The sequence below is a fragment of the Prunus mume genome, linkage group LG1 (assembly GCF_029339155.1).
Source record: "Prunus mume cultivar Tortuosa linkage group LG1, ASM2933915v1, whole genome shotgun sequence".
Lineage (NCBI taxonomy): Eukaryota > Viridiplantae > Streptophyta > Magnoliopsida > Rosales > Rosaceae > Prunus > Prunus mume.
The window spans coordinates 29524141-29540087 of NC_142698.1; the positions used below are offsets into that span (position 1 = coordinate 29524141).

General features: G+C 36.3%; 2 protein-coding genes and 1 long non-coding RNA gene across 3 annotated transcripts; all 3 read right to left on the bottom strand.

The window, feature by feature from the left end:
- Positions 1–681: 681 nt before the first annotated feature.
- On the bottom strand, positions 682–4007 carry LOC103326662 (histone deacetylase HDT1-like). Its single transcript, XM_089043808.1, has 10 exons — positions 3851–4007; positions 2957–3027; positions 2634–2839; positions 2225–2244; positions 2081–2128; positions 1841–1992; positions 1495–1563; positions 1296–1380; positions 1055–1187; positions 682–965 (listed from the first exon to the last, which is right to left on the bottom strand). The coding sequence occupies exons 1-10, from the start codon at positions 3861–3863 to the stop codon at positions 905–907; spliced, it is 858 nt and encodes a 285-aa protein (XP_088899934.1). The 5' UTR covers positions 3864–4007; the 3' UTR covers positions 682–904.
- A 3971-nt stretch (positions 4008–7978) lies between these two features.
- On the bottom strand, positions 7979–8725 carry LOC148921545 (uncharacterized). Its single transcript, XR_016123156.1, has 2 exons — positions 8461–8725; positions 7979–8326 (listed from the first exon to the last, which is right to left on the bottom strand). It is a non-coding gene; the product is annotated as an uncharacterized LOC148921545 (long non-coding RNA).
- Positions 8726–11745: 3020 nt separating this feature from the next.
- On the bottom strand, positions 11746–12649 carry LOC103326671 (uncharacterized). The gene is given in 3 exon segments (XM_016796274.2): positions 11746–11981; positions 12103–12442; positions 12445–12649. Coding segments are annotated over 3 exon segments (582 nt in total). The 5' UTR covers positions 12502–12649; the 3' UTR covers positions 11746–11796.
- Positions 12650–15947: the final 3298 nt, after the last annotated feature.

Below are 15947 nucleotides of genomic sequence, written 5' to 3' on the forward strand. Positions count from 1 at the left end.
AAAGTTGGTTTTAAAGCTACTTTCTTATTCAGTATTATTTTTTTGATGAGATTGATTGGAAGAGGAAGAGACCGAAACTTGTGCCTCTGCCATAGCTCTCAACTATTCAGAGAATAGCGCGCACATTGAACCTAGGCTGCAAGTTGGATGTGAAGCAAATTGCTTTACAAGCTCCAAATGCACAATACGATCCCAAAATCCGAAATCAACGGTTCAGAGCTTTACATCTGGCAAGATGCAACATCTGAAGTGCAAACTGAATTTGCGGCCGGGAAATTTGGACAACTCATCCAACGGAATCTAGGGTCTAGAGATGTTAAGTTCAGGGTTTCCCAGGGGAACTTGGCTAAATATGAGCCTGAGATTTTTCCACGGATTGGATCAAGAGGTGGCAGCCCAAACTTTTGCTAAAAATCCAGGCGCTTTTTAGCAGTAATTCAAGCACCCAGCATAAACGCCTTCACATTTTTCTGCCAAAAGCTCTATTAACAGTACTTTTAACCCTCGGTCCCATTAACACTGAAGAATCAATAGCTATTCCAATAGGACATAATCACAGTTCTATAAACCTGGAAAATCGATCCAATTTCTATATAGGACAATCGAAAGGTCAAAGAGCATTCTCTCATTTTGTAAGAGGGGCTAAAAGTAGAGCACTTAAATTTAAAAAAGACTAAGAGATTTAAACATGCAGCACCTAATTAAGTTGAATAAGCAATATCCAAATAGAAAAGTAAAATATAGGTTCAGTTAACTGTGAAATAACAACTCTAAAAGACAAGCCGATAATTCAAAACCCGAGGACAACCGTTGCTACCGCCATAACCTTAACATATCACCCTCTGTACTCTCAATGCCCAAAAATACTATATATCATAAGCATGCCATGATCCTGCACATCCTTCTACTTGGCACTGTGCTTGGCCTTGTTGTGTGACTGAAGGGCACCATCAGAATTAAACGACCTGCAAACAGCAAGATGACAAGCATAAAAACCAGCAACAGAAAACAAATACTACATGCAGAAAAAAACAAAATGGTATGCTTAACATACTTGCTGCAAGGTTTGCACGAGTGCTCGCCACCAGACTTTGGTGTTTGTGGCTTGGGCTTGTCACCTGTAGCAGGAGTCTTTCCACCCTTCTTTGCAGGGTGTGGGGTGGCAGTGTGGGCAGCCTTCTTTCCATCTATAAAAATTCGTAAATACTTTAGCCATGTCCATATTACAGGTAACACAGAAATACACTATGACTATTTGGGTATTATTGAGAGAGAGAGAGAGAGAGAGAGAGTACCAGTCTTCTGAGGAGTTACTTGCTTGGCTTTTTTGGCAGGGACAGGAGTTTTAGAAGCAGATTCGTTGGGTCTTTTCTTGGAAGCCTTCAAGATAAGCAATCAACATACATGAACAACCGAACTTGCAAAAATAATCAAGGTCAATAATTTCAAAAGAAGACCAGGCAAACTGTGAGAACCACAAAACCATTTCATTACCTTCTTAGGAGTAGGTGTCTCCTCGTCATCCTCATCAGTAGCATCATCATCCTCATCACTATCATCATCCTACAATCAGAAATGCAAATTTCCGAAGTGATTAAGCAGTTACATACTACTATAAAGGGCATAACAAGCTATCAATCAAGAATATATTTTGACCAATAAGCTCAGACAACAAACAACTTCAAATCAACACATGAAAACATATCTTCATAGTTGGGTAAAACAAAAGCACTTTAGTGACACAAGAAGCCTTTATTCAAGGCCAAGCACGGTATGCAATCGGTGCAAAATCTGTTTATGAATGAATCATGGACACAAGAAAACTCATCTGTGACCATACCTCATCTGATGAATCTTCAAAACCACCCAAACCATCCTCAGAACTTGAATCATCAGAATCATCATCATCATTACTTGGCTCCTCAATCTTAACTTTTTGCTTTTCAGAAGCTTCGGGTTTCACAGTGTTAGGCTTGGAAGGAGCTGGCATTCCTGTGCACAGTTTATGAACAAGTGATAAGAATAAATTAGATCAACAGAAACCACATGACAAATTGGAAGATCCATGTCAAACATTTACCATTCTGTGTGATTTCCATCGGGACATCCTCATCTGAGGAATCAAATTCTACATAAGCAGAAAATGGTAACCAATTAGCTAAGGACATAGAATAAATTTATAATCATGTCAAAACTAAAAAAAAGAAAATGGCATTGCATTTACCCGAATCACCATCCTCGTCCGTGGCAGCAAAGAACACATCAAGAAGTCAAGGAAGCAATGAATAAATACAAAAGATCACAATTCATCAATGCTAAAATATCAAATCATCAACATTCAATATTTTAATTTCAGTACAATATGAAGCCCTGTATACAAAAATTTCATTTTAAAATATAATTATTATGGACGAATTATTTTCCAAAAATAATCAATACTTCTGCTCAAACACCATAAACTGATCGAAGTTACTAATTAAGATTTTTTTAACAAATGATACAAGAAAACTGAAAATTAACTTTCCCTGCAGACTCCAGGGCAAATATACAAAGTGGCTCGTTCATAAAGAAAAGCATAAAATGTCATGCTCAAACAACCAATTCAACATACACCACAATTATTAAAAGGATATTCTCCAATCAAAGTCTGATAACCACAAAAGTGGACACTTCCACTTTTCAAGTTGTGCGAGAGCTCGAACTCTTTCTCAAAAACCAAGTCAAGGAACAATTGAGGGAATTTATCAGATGAAAGAGTTCCCAAAACAAACTTCTTGTCATCGATCTTCACAGAGATGACACCCTGATCAGCTCCCTTCTTTGTCTCGCCCAAACAAGCCTAGAGCAAAAGAAACGTTAAAACATATTAAAACAAGGCACTGACACGCACAGTGATATCAAAGAAAAATAAGTAGACGAATCAAACAAAGAGGACTAGTATAAAAAGAAACACTACCTGTGACAGGTGCACAACTTTGCCATCAACAGGCACATATTTTACTGGCTCTCCAGCCTTCACTTCAACACCTAAAATAAACAAACGTAATTATTATAAAGAGTACAGTAATATCCAGAACAAAACAGGAAGGATTCTTGCATATAAAGACTAAACCAGCTGCATGCAAAAATATCCATCCACATTACATAAAACACGACTACGACTAGGCGAGAAAAAGACCAATCTCCACTGCTTAAGAAATTTTTTTTATGGAAAAACCAGAAGTGGTCGTAACTTCTTGGTGGATTTACACATTTTTTAGAATAACAAAAATCGTCAAAGGGTTTTAATAAAATAGAAGAAAAAGAAAAGTGGGGTTCAGATCATCAAGCGTATGGTTTTTAGGGAACTGGCACCTGCAAGGCACATGTTATAGAAATTGTTTGCAATTTCAACACGATTAAAGCCTAGAATTCATGTACAACATGAGGCTGGCTCAGAAACAATAATTTTTCATCAGCATAACCATAAAACCAAAACTATAAGAAGCCACTGATTGAAAATCATCAAGTCCAAAACTTATGGTTTAACCAGTTTATACACAGAAACCACACAAACTATTTCAGACCCGTCCGAGACAAGCTTACTACCATAACCACTACCGTACAGAAGCACATTGAATAAATTATCAGAAATAAAATGCAAAACATGAAAACACAACAGTAAAACAATTACCACAGGACAATGCACCAAGTTAAGCCTTAAACACAGATTATCAAAAACGAACAAAAGCACTGTTTTCAGCTAAACACTGAGAACGTAAACAGTGATAAAAGGACAAACACTGAGAAACGCTAAACAGTGAGAAAAGGAATAAAATAATAGGAGGCGATAAGGGAAGAGACGGCTTACCCCAAAATTCCATTGAAGCAGAGCGAGTGAGCGAGCAAGAAACAGGGACAGAGAGAGAGAGAGAGAGAGAGAGAGAGAGAGAGAGAGAGAGAGAGAGCGGGGGCTAGGGTTTTTGGGCTAGGGTTTTGATTTGAGAGAGCGCGATGTAAAGAGGCGATGGTCAGAGGGTTTAGGGGGCTTTTTATAAAGGAATTGCCGCCATGTTTTCTGCTAGGGTTTTGCAGACTTGTCCGCATTTCATTCTTTAGTTGGGCCTGGGCTTTGGATTCAAAAGTCGAAACGTGGGAGCATGGGCTTCTTAAATGCAGTAAATTTTTATGAAAGCTATTTGCACTTAACAATTTGATCATCACACCCAACATTCCAAGTAAAATGTAATCTTTTATTTGGAATCCGACTGGCTGAAAAAACAACTTAGAGTGTCTCCAACCGATATGTCAAATTGCTATATGGACATAAAATGTCAAAAATTAAATGTTAAAATTGCTTCAACGGAGTAGTCAAATCCTTCATTGATTTGAAGGTTGAAAGAGATGTGTCAAAAATAACATATCAAAAAAAGTGATGTCAAATATTTTTTAAATATTTTTTTAGTCATGGGGGGTCCATGAACTATCATATACTCTCGAAAGGACTCTTGTTTAAAACTTTATGCATCATATGGGCCTCATTTGCTTTTGAAAATATAATAAAATAATATGACCTTTGGCATTTCGAGTGGAGTTAAAATTTTCCAAATTATCAAATTGTCACATAAGCCATCAAATTTAAATTTAACATTTTGCATTTGACATCCCCTTGGAGATACTGTTAGCCAATTGACAGAAAAATAAAACATCAAGAAACCGAAGAGGAAGAAAAGGTAAATTTGGCATGTTGATGGAGATACATCATCGTAATATGTGCATTGAGGGAGCCAAAGCTGGCTTTGAAGTGGTCTTGCTTTCCGTCCCAAAAATCCCTTAAAACTCCTACAACACTTGGAAAAAAAAATATGATTTTATGGCCATAAAAAAAAATCACAATTTAGTGAGTGATGGGACTGTCATATAAGATGATAAAGTGATTTACAATTAAGTTTTAAATTTGGTCCTTTGATATAGGGGTGTACGTCGGTTCAAAATTAATATAATTTCATCAATTCGCATATGATACAATATAGATTGGATTATGAATTTTTCAATCCGATCAGATTCAATTAATATTGGATTGGATGATCGGTTTTCATATTGGAAAAAATAATCATGAAATATTTAACATACATTGTCAAGTTTAATATAATTAAACATTTTAGTAGATGTAAATGTAAAATATAAATGAAATGTTAAAAAAAGTATTTTGATTTTATAATATATTAAACATAACTCCGTCAAATTGCTTAAAATGCTCACAACTTTCTTAATGACAATTATCTAATGAGCAAAATAAGCATGAAACTAACTAGATTGGATTGGATCCCCACAATCAAATCCGTCATCTGATCCAATAATGTCGGTTTGGGAAAGTAGGAATCCAATCCAATCCGCCAAATCATCGAAACCGATTAAAATTGTATTAGATTGGATTGGTCAATTTGAACAGATTGAATTGAATCTTGCACATCCCTAATCTAAAAATTCTAGATCTGTCACTACATTCAATCATAAGAATCTAAAAGCATATTGGTTTGTGGACACCTAAAGGCTAACGTTATTGAAATGATAATTGACCATCATTATGATGTATTTCCCTTTGAGAGTGATCAACCAATAGAAATTCAAAGCATACTTTATCAAAAACAAAAAATTAAGAAAGAAATTTAGAACATACCTTACCCCTTTTTTTGCCACTTCAAATCCCTGCCATTAAGGGAAGGCTTGAAACGAACAAAAATATGTGTTGTAAGCATCATCAGCGCAAGCACATATGTCTTCGTGGTCTCCTAGATTTCAATATGAATTGGGCATTTTCACCGGTCGAACTAGATCGAACTGGTTAAATTCACCAATTTAACTAAACCGAATCAGTCTTTTTTTTTTTTCTCTTTTCAAAGTAACCTTTTTTGTGTGGCTTTATCATATTGGTTGGCTTAAAGAGAGCCCATATTCCCCACACTGATGCATATCTAAACAAACCCTAGCATTTTCTCTATCTTCTTGTCGTGTCACCGTTTGCTCTCTCTATCTCTCTCTCTCTCTCTCTCTCTCTCTCTCTCTCTCTCTCTCTCTCTCTCCTGCATCATTGCCCCTTCATGACTAGATCTGCTCATTTCCATCGCCACAATCACATAGGTTCTCATTGAAACCGAATCGACCCGTCAACTATAATCAATTGATGGCATCACTGCCTTGGTGCCAATCTACAAAAAAGGCACACCGACAAGGTAAATTCGGTGGATGTGTCACCTTATCGGTCGAGCTTGGTTTGGTTGCCTAGCCCTAATTTGAATACTCTCTATAAAGACAAAGATTTCTCGTTCGCACACTTGCAGTTTTCCAATAATGACAAACATGTTTAATAAAATAAAGGGTTTTTCGCAGCAATGGTCCCTCAACTATACCCGTAGTTGCATTTGGGTCACTGAACTCAATTATTAGTTGCAGAGGTCACTCAATTATGTGTTTCGTTGCACGAGTAGTCTTTCCGTCAAGTCTGGCTAACGTAGTGTCAATTTCATGGGCAAATTTATCTTTCCAAGTCTACAATGTCCAACCTTCCAAATTTGTCCCTCCCTCGATCGTCTCATCATTTTTTGAACTGTGCAACGGCGTCGTCTTGCTCCGAAAAGCTACCATATGAAGTGAAGTAGCGGCTATAATCACTTCCGGCATGGTACACCCACTCCCAGAGAGGGCTTGGCCTTCCTCATAGCACTGAATCTCACCCTCCCTCAAGGCAGCGAATGTCAATACCTCGGTTTAACTAACGCTGTCTCCGATGGGAACCCACCCAACCACCTCCTCGCCATCGAGCTCGACACTTATAAGCAAAGCTTCGACCCGGACGACAAGCATTTGGGCCTCAACATCAACTCAATCTGATCCAACAAGACTGTTTCATTCTCGAATCTGGATCCAATACGACGGCGTTTCGCGTCAATTAGACGTGTTCATGACCGAACAGCGATTCTGGACCCAAAAACGAGAGATTTCGTCATCAGGCCCAGGCCCACAAATCCAATCTTAACGTCTAATCTCAATCTCAAGGACATTGTGGAGCGAAATCCTACTTCAGTTTCTTTGCATTGATTGGCAGTGCAACCCAGCTCAATTGCTTATTAAGATGGAATCGACGGTGGAGAATTTGTCAAGTGTCGGGAGTGAATATAGCAAAAGTCAGGGGCTGAAGATAGGACTTGGAGCGGGTGTACCCGTGGTGGTGCTACTTTTGTTGGGCTTGGGAGGGCTGGTATATTACATGCACAAGAGGCGAAAGGCCGCCGCGTTTGAGCCAAATATCTTAGGGGCACTCAAGAGCCTTCCAGGCACTCCAAGGGAGTTTGAGTTCAAGGAGCTGAAGAATGCTAACTGAAAAGTCAGATTTGCCCCTCACGAATCTATGAGATTCTCACATATGCTTGCCACGTCGTCATTTTAAACAGAAAAAACTAACAGACTTGACAGAATGACTACTGGTGCAACAAAATACATAGTGGAGTGACCTCTGCAACTAATAATTGAGTTCAGTGACCCAAATGCAACTACGAGTATAGTTGGGAGACCATTGCTACAAATAACCCTAAAATAAAAGTGCCCTAGAAAAATTATAAAAGATTGCAAGAAAATCATCCGAAATTTGAATGTGAAAGGCTTCGAGTTGTATTGTAACCCAAGCCCTATAAAAGGAACTTGAGAGTTAGGTTAAATAATATAGAATACAATGGGGCATTAAATTGGGTTTAAACAAGAGTGTGAGCGATAAAGAGTAGGATTTTGCATAGGGTATAGGGTTTTGATTGTAAGCCAAAGCAGACAAGGGATTATAAGTTAAAAGTAAAATAATAAATCAAGAGAGGAAAAACTTTGCAATAAGGCCCACCCATATGGAAAACAGGCTTTGCCCATAAAAGGAGCTTGGATGAAAAATCATTTTCTTTTTCATATTTGGTAAGGCCTCGCTAAGGAGAAGGTTTCATGCATTCTGAGAAAATAGGGGAAATGTTCCATCCAGCTTGGGTTTCATTTTTCTTTCCCAAAATCAAAGTAAGAATTAATTACATCTTCTTTAATTACCAATTAAGGTAAGCAACAGTAATTATATATTTATTACCAATTAAGTTGTGCATACCGTCATACTCGAGACAACATGAGGATGATTTTAGGATTGAAGGACCAGCCAAAAAGTGGCCCATGCGCCGCCACATATGCTGGCAGCGAGTGGGTGTCCTTAGCAATTTTCGACGATCAGAAAAACTCCAAACCGCCGACCAAGACTCCCACTATAGAATCAACCCATTGAGTGGAGCAACTTTTGTTTTTGGACCTACCCCCAAAAAGCCTACGGAAGTGGCCGGAATCAAAGGCCGAAACTAGCCAAAACTTCAATCGCTTAATCAACCAATTAAACGCAGAAATTTTTCAAAACTAACACAACCAACAGCTAGAACATATTGAAAAGATAGAAAAACATACCAAATTCGAAAGATTTGGTGGCCGGAGGCGTCCGAACGAGCTCCCGAAAATTTACTAAAAAACTGTCTAACACCGCCTATTTCGTGGCTATTTTCGGCGACCATGACGACGGATCGAGACTGGGACCGGTCGGGAATCGAAGAAGGAAGTGAGGTGGTTCTAACGGGACTGAGGCAGCCAAGAACGGAGGCGTATGGTGGCGGTGGTGGAGGAGAGAAGTTGGCTGATTGTGGAGCTCTTGAGGAAGAAGAAGAAAATCTGGGTTTTAAAACTGAACTTTGAAATATTTACGGTTGTGTCACTGAACTTCTTTTGATCGTAACTTTTCATCTTGATGTGCTCTACGCAATAAGTACAACTAAAATCCCCAGATTCCTTCTGGAACAAAAAAGTCAACTTTTAAACCATTAAAATATTTTCGGGGTAAATTCGTCTTTTATTTGAATAAATTAATAAATAAATATGAATTTAGGATCGGGTTGTTACATGATTAGTTTGGTATTAAACCTCCTCCACTTAATAATGGTATTAATAATTGGATTTGTTGAATTTTGAATAATTTGTCTCCTTTTTTTATGAAATAGGGGACCAAACACAGAAACTACATAGTAGAACTACAAATCAACCTGGTACAAGAGACTCCTAACCAATCATCAACTATTAAGGATACTATCCAATCCGGAGCTGAATCAAAAAAGCAAACTCCCATCCCCATATTGTAATGGTTGGAAAGACAACAATCAGTGACTTAATTAACTAATATATTTATATATCAACAATACATACTCTAACGACAATAGGACTTAGAATGTGGTGAACTTTTTTTGTTTTCCTCTCAGACAATATGAATGAATGTGATGTGATACTTTTGTGTGTTTTTTGAATGAGGGCTTAAAAAAACAGTTATTTAAACTCATCCGGATTAATTAAAAAGTAATAATTTGAAACTAAAAAATTAATTTAAATTTGAAGTGCCCAAATTGAATTTGTAGCCCAATTGGCTTCTACTTTGCCCAACTTCCATTTACTAAGCATAGAGACTTCCACATTTATAAAGACTCCACCTTTTCTTCTTTCTATCAATGCGGGATAAATATCCTTAAATTTCATTCAAATTTCCAACAACACCTCACATCTGCAAGTCTATCAGCCACACAGTTTTTCTCTATATAAACATGCTGCACCACACAATCCTCTATCTGATTCACAAGTTCCCCTCACCTAACAAGTAGGCTAGCACTTGACCCAAAAAAACACAAGTAGGCTAGCAAGAGGGTGGAAATCAAACAAAAAAAGGTGGGACGGCTACAGCCGAATCCAAGAACAGAAACCATTTCACAATCATGAATGCACTAAATATGATTCCTAAGTTCCCCACACCTAACAAGTAGGCTAGCAAGAGGGTGGAAATCAAACAAAAAAGGTGGGACAGCTACAGTCAAATCCAAGAAACCATTTCACAATCAGAAATGCATAAAATCCAAATCTTTTCTTCCGGTATGAGTTATCCATGTTCATATGTTCATTTTGGATATGGTTACTTATTTCCAAAAAAAAATAGTATTCTCTTGCAACCCGACGTTAATCTGATAGAGGGGCCGATACCATGCTTGTAGTTATTGGGGTGGGCATCATGCATTATTGGCACTATTCACTATACAATAATACAAAGATATTGGAGTGTTAGGCAAATAAAATAGTTAAAATAATCATGATATTTTTTAGATGTATACTTTAACTTATGGGAGCTGCTATTATTATTATACAAATAAAATAAACTATTTTGTACTCCTTTTTTTTTATTAAAATAATATGAGTGGGTGCTACATTTTCCTTCTTTTCTTTTCTTTTCTTTTTCTATTGTGTTTTATTTTATTGCTTAATTTTACATTCATGCCCTTAAGCAATGTGGTGGTTTCTATTTTACATTAATGCCATTAATGCCATTAATGCCCTTAATACAAATACAACTGTGGGTTAGTAACTTTTTTATTTATTCAAGCGATATTGAAGGAGAGAGAATTGAACTTAGAACATTAAGTCAGGGTATATGCTTATTAACCACTGAGTTACAAACTCCTTGCATTTGGAAATTCCCTTTAAGCAAAGTCATCGGTAAATATATGCTTCAAATTTTATTTTTCAAAAAGGAAAAAAAAAGTCTCCACTGATTGTAACACAATTACATATCCTCATTTCTCAACCTATGTACATTCTTCTCTCAAATAATTTGATGAGACAATGTAAAGAGGATAAAGAGGATAAAGATAAAGATGTCATGACTGTGGGGCCCATGCACATTGTTCAAAATACATGTACTTCAAATTATTTGGATTAGATGATTTTTTTTTTCTTCTTCTGATAGATGCAGTGCCTCTCTCTCCTCGATATTATTCATTTTCTAATTTGGATGTTTGTAGTTGTGTCCATTATGGTCTTACAATCAAATGGGGACAAAACCAAATAATAGTCTTTTATTTTTTAGGTCAAGAACAAATAATTAATAGTCTATATGGATGAGAATTGGACATGCATACTTTAAATATATTCAATATTTATTTTAATTATTTTTAAAATTATAACTCAATTAGTTGAGGTGAAAGAGCTCAACTAACTGAGTTATATCCCACTGACATACACCGAACTTGATATTCTTTTAGAGTTATTGTGTATTATATTTTAAAGATATGAACCGTCAATTCAAAGTCTTCTCTCAATTCAAGGACAACTTCTCAACTAGATACAACTACATACTTAACTGCCGTGAGGTTTAACCAGTTTAATCCAACAGTGAAAGTGAATCAAATTAGTCCTTGCTTGTGGCTGTTATTGAGATTATTATTAAACAAATATATCCATTCTTTTTTTGGTCCAAATATATCCAAATGTATCCAAGTTGAGTTTGAGTTTTGCAAGTCTCCATCTTTTCGACCATTTGTGGTTTTTTAACCGACTTCGGGCGCCGCCACCTTAGAACGCCATTTTTTTTTTTGGGACCTTTCTTATTAAGAATGACGACAGAATATTAAACTAACATACATTACATGAATGCTAAGACTCGAGCTCAAGACCTTACCTTTTTTAAAAGAACAACTAATTGCTGGGTATAATCAGCTTGTGACAATATATTGTGGCATTCATCAAAATTCTAAGCTTATAATACGGACGTACATTATGTACAAAGCCCTGAAATAATATGTGCTAATAATATATTTAAAAAAACCCTGAAATAAAATCTTCTTATATTACAATACGGACCTATATATTATGTACAAAGCCAAAGGCTTTTGAGGAGAACAATAATATTTTAATTGATGTGGCAACTAATTAAGCCAATTAGAACAAGAAATCCATAAACTTGAGCCATGAAAATCCAGTCCTCGAAACTTTCTCTGCCTGTTTTGAACATGAAGCAGACGACGTCGTTCCGCTGCCGCCAGCAGCATCCATTGAGTTTGCGCTTCGGCACAGAAAAAAGTTCCTCGATCCTAACGCCATCAGCTTCTCCTCCCTATCCAAACCTGGCCCCACACAAAAGAGATAACAATCAATCACCACTAAACACGTGTCTTAATCAAACATATTCGAAATATAATCACAACCGTCAATTTCATAAGCCCCAAAAGCACATAAAACACTTACTTTCTAGGCTGAACTGAGAGTAATGGAGGTCAAACAACGAGGGGTCGACAGAGGTCAAGATCGGACGGCGACCTTCCTTTCCGTATGACAGTATGGCAGCCGCCACCAGATCTTTCACCGTGGATTCTGGCGGCATTACGACATGTATGGCGCCGACGCTCCCCTGAATCGTGACGTTGAGGAGCAGCTTCGTCAGTTTCGGCCGTAACTCCGTGGCCGGTGTCATTCCGATCGTGTTCCTGAACGACGCCATGTCTGGCACTGTTTTTGGTCTCCGAAGCTGCGGCGTCGCCATATCCGAAAGCTGGCCGTGGAACGATGACGATTTCTCGTTGAGTGATCTCCCCTGCGATTCTTCTCCTCGTGGACCCTCCGATGAGTACTCTTCGGACTCGGCATTTTCGGTAAATATAATATCGATTCGGGAACAGAAACAAAAATGAGAACTTCTGCAGCTATCGGTTGAGTCTGGTGAGTAGTTATTACCAGTTTACCTCAAGCGCCGGTATCGGAAGAACCTGAGGCGAGGGAAGCCGAGAGCTGGGGAAGAGCTTTGGCTCTTAAGTTGCCGGTAATTGACAACTATCATAACCGTAATAACCAGAAAACCACTGAGGGAAAAAGGGAGATTAGCATGGAGTATGACTTGAGAGCTTGAGGCTTATGATTGAGAAATTAATACAATTCCCCCATGGATCCACGTGTATTTGTGGCTCGAGTTGAGGAAATAAATGTCCCCTGTTTTAAAATAAACAAGCATCTTAGAGATTTCTACTTGCATTTTGAAAGCGTGACAACGAAATATATAGATATTCTTGAAATAAGGTTAATCTCATCCCAATAAATGTACTCATTTCTTGAAAATAACAAATGTGTAGCATCATGTGTGCATGTATTTCTACGCATATTGAATATCCAAACAAACTAGGGTTTAGAAATGAATGAGATATGATTATTTAAAGTTACGAGCAATTTTCATAAGTTAAATTAAACGTGTTTGATTTCGGGCTTGCCTTCCCTCTATGTATTGATTATTTGATTACCAAAATCTCCAGATTTAAAGTTAAAATCATAAGCTTTATATTGATAGAGAGATAATTAAAAACGATTGAGAAATGAGTATCTACGAACTTTCTTTGAGTTTTCCGGAGAAATTCGCCGGAAAAGTTTTGAGCAATATGATATTAAAAAATACAGAATCGTGTTAGACATAATCAGAAACATTAAAATGGATTAAAAGAAGAACAACAACAAAATCACAATTTTCCGGTGATCGGAAAACTCATAGAACCGCCGGAATCTGGAAATTGTCATCGGATTTCGGAAAACTTGTTTTGGCTATAACTTTCTCGTTTCTTAACCTTTTTTAGTGATTCAAAAGAAAAAATCGAGGGGTTTTTCATGTAGATTATGATGGTATAACTATTGCAATCTAAAACATATAATATAAACACGAATTTTAGCAAAAACATAGGTAGGTGTTCACATACTTACAGTAGATGTTTCTGGAGCGATGATGAGGAGGTTGGAAGCTTGGATTTGAATTTGAGCTTCACTGGTGGAAGCAAGCAAGAATGGAAACGAGATGACTTTAGCTAAACATTTCTCTTAATTCCAAATAGTTTCTCTGAGAGTTCTTTCAGTGGATTGTAATCTGCGATGCGCCGAACGCGAGCTTCTGTTTTATAGGCTAACAACTACGCGGTGAAAACAATTTTGGTCATGATTTCAAGCTTAATTAATTACCACCACATATGAGTTCTGTCTACATCACCGCGGAGGTACTGTTTGGCGTCTATGGTAGGGCATGTGTTTAATGGACTTTTACTGTTTTACGATTTACCAACAGTAATATAGTATTAAAAAAAAATATTAAAAAAAATTAAAAAAAAAAAAGAAGAAGAAGAAGAAGGAAAATGCATGATTTCTTATCCCTTCCAACAATGAATCCAAATAACTTACGAATTTCCTAATAGTAGCATTCATGATTTCGTATTATAGTGCAAGTTGACATCATGTGTAAGTGTCCATACGTGCCACGGTGCCTACATGCATGAACAATGCAACTTATTATAAGGGTTTGAGGTGATGCTAACCGTGAATTTATAAAACATCTTGTATACATGTATTACCATCATAGATTTCATATCAATCTTCTTAACATCAGCCATCTTGATCTAATCAAAGTTCTATTTATGTCAATGATGGACGTCTGATAGGTAAAACAACAAATCAAAGATATTCGTTATCTTTATTTAATACTGGTATGTTTACGTATTTGAAATGGAAAAAAGTAGCGATCGGAAAAATCAAGAATATTATAGAAAAATAATGAGTATAAAATTAACTATTTTATCTATTCAATTTAATTCAATTTAAATTACAAATTTTAACGTGGAATTCACATACGTATGCATAAAGTGGTCATAGCCTTGGAAGGATGTGGAATGTTTTCTCTTTTGGCCGGCAGTTTTTTGTGGGGAGGAGTGCTATTTTTGTTTCCATCCTCATATCTATTCTTCTGCGAAATTCCATTGTTCTATAAGAATGTGACACGCTTACATTTTATTGTTCTTTCTTTTTTCCTTTTTTGTTCGGTTAGCAAATACTAGACATCTTTCACGCGTGCGTATGATCCTTTCTTCCTTTAAGGAACTTTTCTTATGATAAGATCATGTCGTCATATCAATCCATTTAAAACTCACCAAAATACATTATTTTCCCTATATTTTTTGGAGCATTTTTTTTTCACTATTTTAATTTTTAACTCAAAGTGTATTTTTAATATTCTTTTCAACACTTCACACGTGTTCATATGCATAATCATGATTCCATAAATACCAAGTAAAAAGGTGATGAGAATACACCTTGGATTAAATGGTGACCAAAAATATTTTCTTGTTTTTTATAATACAAATTATTTATTTAATTTATGGTGTGAATACTTAAATGGTTAAATTGGCGGGGTATAATTTCCCACTTAGCAGTGATAATATCCCATCCATAATTAAATAGTGAACGGTGCTTAGCTAACTCAGCCAAAAATGAACTTGTGGCCCAATTGCAAATGAATACCTGTCCAAACAATAAATAAAAAGAAATCTTGGATTGTGGTCGGGTGGGGCTCTTACCTCTTGGTTTCATTTTTTTTTAAATTATTATTATTATTTTTTTAATTATTTGGATATGGGTGACAAACTCCAAATTATTAGAGATACTTAGTCATATACCAATTCTTAGCACTAATAATATAAATAAACCATACACTATTTAATTTCTTTAAAAAAACCTAAAAAATGATTTACCTATTGAATTTAATTTTGAGTATTAAATTACTTTGATACTCTATTGAGTGTTTTGAGTATTTTTTTTATGAGATTTTGGAGTTGGATTTGTTTTAAGAAATCAATGACAGTTTCGTAATTTAAAAGAAGTTAAAAGCCTTTTTGTTTATGCTGTAAATAGGTTTTGGATGTATTTATAAAGTCCATGTTATATAGAATATTTTTAATAATTTGAACTCCGAAATAATCATATTCAATATTGAATATAATAGTGAATCTCTCAAATAATTATAGCTTTGATGCCACGAACTCCAATATCAAAGGTTGTTAGGTTGGTGCTTCATTCCACACATTGTGACAAAAATGATTTTCTCATTTTTGATTGGTTAGTTGATGATAAATTCAAATCATATACTTTTATTTTGGTTATTTTTATAAGCACACATGTTATATATATCTAGGGTAGGTGACATCCACCAAATCATTGAAGCGAGTGATGGAGCCCAAAAGAAGACAAGAAATTGAAGGGAGGCATCTCTGGTGCAGGCGGATCCATACACG

Coding starts and splice junctions, on each gene's coding strand:
- LOC103326662 (XM_089043808.1), bottom strand. Junction 2,840..2,956: donor AAGTTGTGCACCTGTCACAG/GTAGTGTTTCTT, acceptor CTTTTGCTCTAG/GCTTGTTTGGGCGAGACAAA. Junction 1,993..2,080: donor GATGGAAATCACACAGAATG/GTAAATGTTTGA, acceptor AACTGTGCACAG/GAATGCCAGCTCCTTCCAAG.